The sequence below is a fragment of the Capricornis sumatraensis genome, chromosome 3, assembly GCF_032405125.1.
Source record: "Capricornis sumatraensis isolate serow.1 chromosome 3, serow.2, whole genome shotgun sequence".
NCBI lineage: Eukaryota > Metazoa > Chordata > Mammalia > Artiodactyla > Bovidae > Capricornis > Capricornis sumatraensis.
In genome coordinates this window covers 170,634,227-170,641,843 of record NC_091071.1, presented here as the reverse complement: position 1 = coordinate 170,641,843, position 7,617 = coordinate 170,634,227, and the positions used below count along the sequence as shown (strand labels likewise).

The following is a 7,617-nucleotide window of genomic DNA, read 5'->3' as shown; positions in this document are numbered from 1 at the left end:
TCATTCATCTTCCAGGTGAGATGAGCCCAAGGGGTGGGAGGGGGGCAGGGCTGGGAGGGGTGCCTGGGGCTGAGGTCTGCCTGGGGCTGAGGTCTGGGTCTGGGGTTCTGGTGGAGGGGAGGAGGGTGGAGCGATGTAGGGGTTGCTCCTGGTCTCTAGAGGATGTCTCTATTTAAGGATTATGATTAGTCCTGGCTGGGGGTGGTTGTTGAGCAGGACATGGCCTTTCTGACAGTGGATGTTGGGGGTCACCATGGGAAAAGGGAGTGACTGAGGCCCTAATGCTGTTCAGAGCAGTTTGACCTGGACTTGTAGCTTCTGGGTAGACCTTGGAGGTGAGCGGTCTCCCTACACTGGGGGCCACTGATCTTTTTACCGTGACACAGAGGATGGTGAGCATGCCCTGGTGTGCCCCATTTATCTGCAGAATTGGCGTAGGTGTGAACATCTGGCTTGGGGACGTCTCTCCTTTCCCTGAACGTGTTTGCCATGTGTCACTGGGTGAGTGTATCTGGGCCGTGCATTTCCGTGATGTGTGTGCGCTGATGGAAGGTCTGTTTTGTGGGTCAATGTAGGCAACGTCTGAGTTGTTCAACTTGGTGTATGTGTAGGCCTGAGTTTCGCATGTGTCTTCACTGTGGGGTCTGAGCCGTGAGTTTTGGCCTCATTCCGGTGTCTTGAGCGGTGAATGGGTGATTGGGAGGGACGGGGCACCCTTGCTGCTAGAACGGGGTGCCCATAATGGGTCCATGGCCCATTCGGTTGTGGTCTCTTTCCCTGGGGCCTTAGGGAGAGGTCTGAGTGATGACTCCTAGGCTGTTGTCCCTGAGTGAATGACCTCTTGTGGAGTAATCATTAACTTGGCCCCCCGTGAGAAGAATCCAGACTGTGGTGGTGAGGGGGTGGGGACTGGTCAGGTCAGGCCTCATTGCTGGAGAAAGAGGGAGGCCAGAAAGGGGGGTCCTATAGGCGTGTGTTTTGCTATCATCCCCTCCTGCCCATCCTGCAGGTCATTGACCCTGACCTGGGTGATGTTCAAAATATTTAATGAACAGTGAGGCACAGACATTGACCAATCAGAATAGACACAAGCCATGCTCTGAATGGAGCGGCCCTGGAAGCCATAGCTGTGCCAAGCGTTGCCTCTCTAGGTGCTGGACAGGAGGATGGGTACCAGGAGAAGGGCGAGCACTGAGGGGCAGTGGGAGGGAATGCAGGGGGCCTCCAGGCAGTGGCTGTGAGCCAGCTGCCTTGGAAGTGCGTTTCAGACTTTAACAGCTGGTGCGGCAGCTAAACCTCGGTCTGCCTTGGCTTCTAAGGAGCCCCCAGGTCAGCCCTAACTGCCCTTGCCCTCTCCCATTAGGAGAACAGGGGACCACTCCCCTCTGTCTGCTGAAAGAATAGGGAAAGTTCAGTTCAGTTCAGTCGCTCAGTCGTGTCCGACTCTTTGTAACCCCATGGCCTGCAGCACACCAGGCCTCCTGTCCATCACCAACTCCTGGAGTTTATTCAGACTCATGTCCATTGAGTAGGTGATGCCATAGGGGAAGTGAATGATCCCACATGACAGAGATTCCCGGAAACTGTTTCAATTTGGAAATGGGCTGCTTCATTTTCCTTATTGGTGACCCTCAGTGAGGTGAGAGGGAGGCTGGGGCAGAAGCAGAGGGAGGGATGAGCAGGGGATTTGAGGAACAGGGAGGGATATTCCTACCCCTTGATATAAGGGCAAGGATGTGTGGGGTCCTGAACTGATGCTAACTCCTGGATCAGATCCATGTAAAATAAATCTCACTGCCAGAAATGAAATCACCATCCCACCCTGAAAAATCAAAACTCCAGTTTCCTGAGTTCTGGCTTCTGTGTCACTTGTAGCTCCTTCCTCTTGGGCTCCTCTGGCGGGCCAGGGGACTCTGGAGATGAACCAGTCCCTTCCACGTGTACAAACTACACTGTCAGGTTCCAAGGGTGTCACACCTTTTATTACAAAAGCCAATAACTTAAGTCAGTTCCGTACAAAGTCAGTAGAACTCCTGGCCGAACAGCGGACATTTCTACCCTGCCCCAGGAGGGGAGAGGAGTCTTGGCCCAGAGGCTCTGGAACCACCAAGGGCTGGCCAGACAGCTGGAGCACTGTGTCCAAACTGAGGAGGATCAAGGTGGGGTGTGGCTGAGTGAGGGCCCACCTGATTGGGCTGGGGCCAGCTGCTCTGGGGAAGCCTCTGGGAGCACTGGGTCACCCAGGGGACAGCCAGGCCGAATCAGCGCTGCCAGCCTCCACCCAGGCCCTGCTTGGGCTGGAGCAGGTCAGCTCAGCAGAAGCATGTCTTCAAGGAGGTCCGCGATGTCAACGTCTCCAATGACGGGGCGAAGGAAGAGATCTCCAAGCAGGCTGGGTGGAATGGACTTGAGGGTGGAGGCCGTGAGGAGGACACGCGCCAGGCGGCTTTGGCCTGCTGGGCACCAGGGCTCCAGGACCTCCCACAGCGCCTGGTGTGCCTCCTGCTGCAGGTGCCCGATGTGGGAGGAGGCGTAGAGACCTGGCACTTCTGCGGGCAGAGAAGGCAAAGATGGCTGGTGAGTGGCCTATTCCAATACCACAGGGCAAGACTGGCCCAAGACCCAAGGCCACCAGCTTGGCGCCTTTGAGTCCCCATCACTACCTCCTTCATTTATTTATTTTTCACTTCGTTTATCCATCCTTCATGGAGAGGCAGGATAGAGCCATGGGTAAGACCCTGGGGGGCCTGGCTTTGAATTCCACACTGTCACTTATTAGCTGTGTGCCCTTGGGGAAATTTACTCAATCTCTGTGCCTTGGGTTCCTCATTGATAAAACTGGGACAAATAATAGTACCTATCTCCTAGGCTTGTTATGAGGTTTAAATGAGCTAGTGTATATAAAACCTTTAGAACTCGACCTAACATACAGTAAATGTAATGCGAGTGTTTGCTATTATTATAATGAATTACTCTGATCATGCATTCCTTGGGGCCATTTTGATGATTTCTCATCTAAGTGCCTTTCAGATCACAAAGAAGGCTTCCTCTATTTGTTGTCCTGGCTGAAATTTACGAAGACTCCTCCCTCTTCCCCCCCCCACCCCCATTTTCATTTCTCTTCTCTACGTGGTCTTTCTGAAACCGCAGTTTCATCTTCAGAACTTCTCCATGCAGTCTGCTCATGAAGGCGTGACTGAGGCATAGTCTGCCCACCCTCCCCTCCCCTTCTGCCCTAAGGGTCAGGGAAATTTCTTAGCAGAGCAGTAAGGACTAGATTTTGACACCAGTAGACCTGAGTCCCCATTCTTTCTCTTCCCCCACCTGGCTATGTGACTTTTCGCAAGTCGCTTTGCCTCTCTGAGCTTGTTTTGCAAGATGGCTATTTGGAGATAATCAGGACCCAGAGGGATTTCAGTTGTTAAGTCCTTAGAATGTTAAGTCTTTCCCTGGCTGAGCCCTGCCCCCCTCCAGCCTTGGCCCTCATCCAGGAGTGTCTGGGATCTCACCAGGGTTGAAGAGGACAGTCCCTTTCAGGTAGGCATACTCCTTGGGGCCCAGCTCCAGACTCCAGAAGGACTCCAGGCAGCACTGTAGCCACTGCACCTCAGCTAGCGAGGGCTGGGGCCGATCGGGCTGCTGGCTGCTGCCTGCCCCGCTGCTGGGCTTCTCCAGCAGGATCTTCTTGAGTATGCTAGGCATCGGGACCTCGGCCACCTGGAAGGTCACAGTGTCTTGGGCCAACCCCAGCAGGAAGAGGGGCCCCCAGCAGCCCCGCAGCAGCTGCCGCCGATCCTGGGAGGGCAGCTGGCAGAAAGAAGGCAGGTTCCTGAGGAAGGCCAGCGTCTTGGCCAGAACATCCAAGGCCTCCTGGCAGGTGCGATGGGGCGTACACAGCTGGACAGGCCGGTGCTGCCTGCACAGGCAGCGGCCGCGGGCTGGGGCCACAGAGGGCCAGTGCCTAACGCTGGGGCTCAGAAGTGTATACAGAATGGTCGGGCGGCCTGCAGCACCCTGGCACGGGCAGGACCCTGGCTGGCTGGAGCTCATGGTCGAGGATCTGCTTTGCCTTCCTGCTGGCTCTCCCACCCTCGGCTTGGTGCCGTGGGTGCTATTTATATCCCCAAATGGGGGAGGGAGGGGGGAACCGCCCAACAACCTTGACTCCAAAAGTCATGTTCATTGAAAAAAAAAAAGAAACTCACGCTGACCCTGGCAGGACCCAGGGAGAAGTGGTGGGGGAGGGAGACTTGGGAGCTCCACGTGGCCCCGATATCACTTCAGTCAATGAAGCAGCGGGTGCAGGGCACAGGGCCACCTGCCCGCTGGCCCCGCTGCCCTTTATCAGATGATTCAAGTGGATAAACAGGGTCATTAACCCAGGCTGTACCAGGGCACCAAGGCCTCAGGTGCACAATCAGCAGGTGGCCATGGCAGGTGTCCCTATTGGTGCCTGCAGGACTCGCGCTCAGCAGGGGAGCCAGCCCCAGAGCCCGACGAGCCTTGAACGCAAGGCCCAACCTGGAAGCGCCTTATCACTTGCTTGTTTGCCTAACCTTGAGGCCCTGCTCCTGTTGTCAGTAAGGAACAGGCTGTAGGGAAGGGAGCCAGGATCCTGGGGGGGCTGGGAGGACTTTGCCTGGCTGTGCAGTCTGGAAGAAGGCCCCCTTCCTCTGACCCCAAGTTCTGGGTGGCGGAGAGGCCTGCAAAAATAAGGTCCTTAAGAACTCTTTCTCCCCAGCCTGGATTCCTGGACCTCTTGAAGGGCCCTTGTCTGCTGAGAAGCCCTGGCAGAATGATGATGAAATACTACTGTTTATTGAGAACCTACTATGCGCCAGGCACTTTCCACTCTAATATTCAGAGCTTCCTTCTGAGGCAAGATGCTTACTTTTTGAGACTCAAAGAGGTAAAGTGACTTGTCCAAGTTCATATCACTAAAAAGAGACAGAGCCTAGGTCAGTCTGACTCCAAAATCCTTGCTTGTACCCCTGGACCCACTGGCCCAGTTGTGCAGCCAGAGCTGGTGATGACCTGGGCCCCTACCTCACTGTTGCAGACGTTGCCCACTTACAATCTGGACAGAAACGTTGCTCGGCCACCAGCTGCATGGCTCCTCTGTCCCTAGGCAGCTGTCTCGGATGCTGGGGCCTGGGCAGTGAATGCTGGTGGCAAGGTCCTTGGCTGTGTCAGGTCTGTGGACCTTGGCAAGCCCAGCCTGGCAAGCCTTCTGCTGACACACTGTTGGGCAACTATCGCCACCCCTGACATCCTCTCCTGGCTCTCTGTCTTCCTAGTTGTGTGACTGTGGGCTGAACCCCAAATCTCTGTGGGCCTCAGAGCTTCACTCAGGATAGTGCCTACCTGCAGGGCTATGCTGTGAGGACAAAGTGGTGTCAAATTCCAAGCAGTTTCTGGCATACTGGAGGAGGACTTTGCTCCCCCCTTCCCCTGACTAAGGAACTAAGGCAAACAGGCCCACAGACAGGCACGCATCTTTCATGCAATTAAAATCGCATAATAATCTTTTTTAAAAAAAGCACAAGTAGATTTTGATAAATTATAATTAGGTTGATCACCTAGGTTTAATGTGAAACTAAGGACATCAATTTTATGGCCACACATACATATTAAAAAAGCCACTCTAAGATGCTGGGCGAAGCTCTAGCAATGTGTTCACATACCTGGTCATACAATAGTATAAAATTTGTGAAAGTGGACCTTTTCGGAAATCCCATAGTAATCTTAATTCTTGCGCTTATAAAGTTCATTTAATGCCCTTATATCTTCCTATGTCTTCACAGCATCCCCTGGAAGGAGAGTCTAGAGTTAGATGGGCTAGGTCTAAACCCTGCTTCAGCACTTGGCTGAGCGACCTGGGCACGTCACTTCATGCTTCTGTGCCTCGGCTTCTTTACCTTTAAAAGGGCAGAAAGAAAAGCCACTCGTGAATATTGGTTTTATGGGGACTGAAACTCATATGATTTTGCAGGGCCTTCTTTAAGAGTAGAAAAATCAGTTGTGAAAGTGAACATTTAATAAATGAAAAAAACAAGTTAGTACAATTTATAAACTAAAATAAGCTGACCAAAAATACAAACATCACAAACCCAGAAGAACACCAAAGTACTTTTACTGATGAAGTGCCTGGCAATAATTGCCAACATATTTTACGTGCACTCTTTACTCATCTCTTCACATGTTAGTGATATTTATTTTGAAGCCAATGCAAACACAGAAAAGTTGTTGGGACTTCCCTGGTGGTCCAGTGGTTAAGACTCTGCTTCCGCTGCAGGGGGGGTGAGTTCGATCCCTGCCAAGGAACTAAGATCCTGCCTGACACAGAAAGGTTGCAAATATAGTATAGGGAACTTTTCTTACCTTGAATAATTTGAAAGTAAGTTGCCAACCTGAGCCCCAGCACCCCCAAATACTTTAGTGTGCAATTCCTACAAACAAGAACATTAAAAAAAAAAAAAAAAGAACATTTTCATATACTACGTAACAATCAACATAAGGAAACAGACATTGAATAAAGCCGGGAAATTAACATCTAATTTCATTGAATAACATCAGGAAATTAATACCTAATCTCTAGTTTTTACCTTTTAAGTTTCATCAAAGGCTCCAGGGAAATCATTGTATGTAGTAAAAGGACTCAGTCCAGAATGGCACGTTGCAATTCTTCACCGTGACACTTCAGCCTCTTGTTTAGTTGCTTAGTTGTGTCTGATGCTTTGCAACTCCATGGACTGTAGCCTGCCAGGCTCCTCTGTCCATTAGATTTCCAGGCAAGAACAGTGGAGTGGGTTGCCATGCCCTTCTCCAGGGGATCTTCCCGACCCAGGGATCGAACCTGCATCTCCTGCATTGCAGGTGGATTCTTTACCGCTGAGCCACCGAGGAAGCCCCACTTCAGCCTCTATTGGTCAGGAAAACTTATCCTCAGTCTGTCCTCCCCTTTCACAATCTTGACACTTTGAAGAGTTGTTATTTTGTAGCATGGTTTTCCATTGGGTTTTGTTCGTGGCTTTTTTGTGATTAGACTCAGGTTAGTATCCTACTAGGACTGTCCCTGGAAGTGATGCTGTGTTCTTGATACACCCTGATATATCAGGGAGGACCCATTTCCATTTGTCCCAGGGTTCACTTTGATTACTTGATTAAGGGGATTTCTGCTAGACTTTGCCATGTACCAGTTACTCTTTTCCTCTTTGTAATGAATCAGTATTTGTTGGGGAAGTACTTTGAAACTAGGTTGGTCATAACTTTCCTTCCAAGGAATGTCTTTTAATTTCATGGCTGCAATCACCATGTGCAGTGATTTTGGAGCCCAGAAAAGTGAAGTCAGCCACTGTTTCCTCATCTATTTCCCATGAAGTGATGGGAGCGGATGCCATGATCTTCGTTTTCTGAGTGTTGAGCTTTAAGCCAACTTTTTCACTCTCCTCTTTCACTTTCATCAAGAGGCTCTTTAGTTCTTCACTTTCTGCCATAAGGGTAGTGTCATCTGCATATCTGAGGTTATTGATATTTCTCCTGGCAATCTAGATTCCAGCTTGTGCTTCTTCCAGCCCAGCGTTTCTCATGATGTACTCTGCATATAAGTTAAATAAG

At 51.1% G+C, this 7,617-nt stretch overlaps 1 protein-coding gene across 1 annotated transcript; it reads right to left on the bottom strand.

Annotated features, from left to right (window-relative positions):
- Positions 1–1,984: 1,984 nt before the first annotated feature.
- On the bottom strand, positions 1,985–4,070 carry NR0B2 (nuclear receptor subfamily 0 group B member 2). The gene is made up of 2 exons (XM_068968666.1): positions 3,510–4,070; positions 1,985–2,549 (listed from the first exon to the last, which is right to left on the bottom strand). The coding sequence occupies exons 1-2, from the start codon at positions 4,048–4,050 to the stop codon at positions 2,308–2,310; spliced, it is 783 nt and encodes a 260-aa protein (XP_068824767.1). The 5' UTR covers positions 4,051–4,070; the 3' UTR covers positions 1,985–2,307.
- Positions 4,071–7,617: the final 3,547 nt, after the last annotated feature.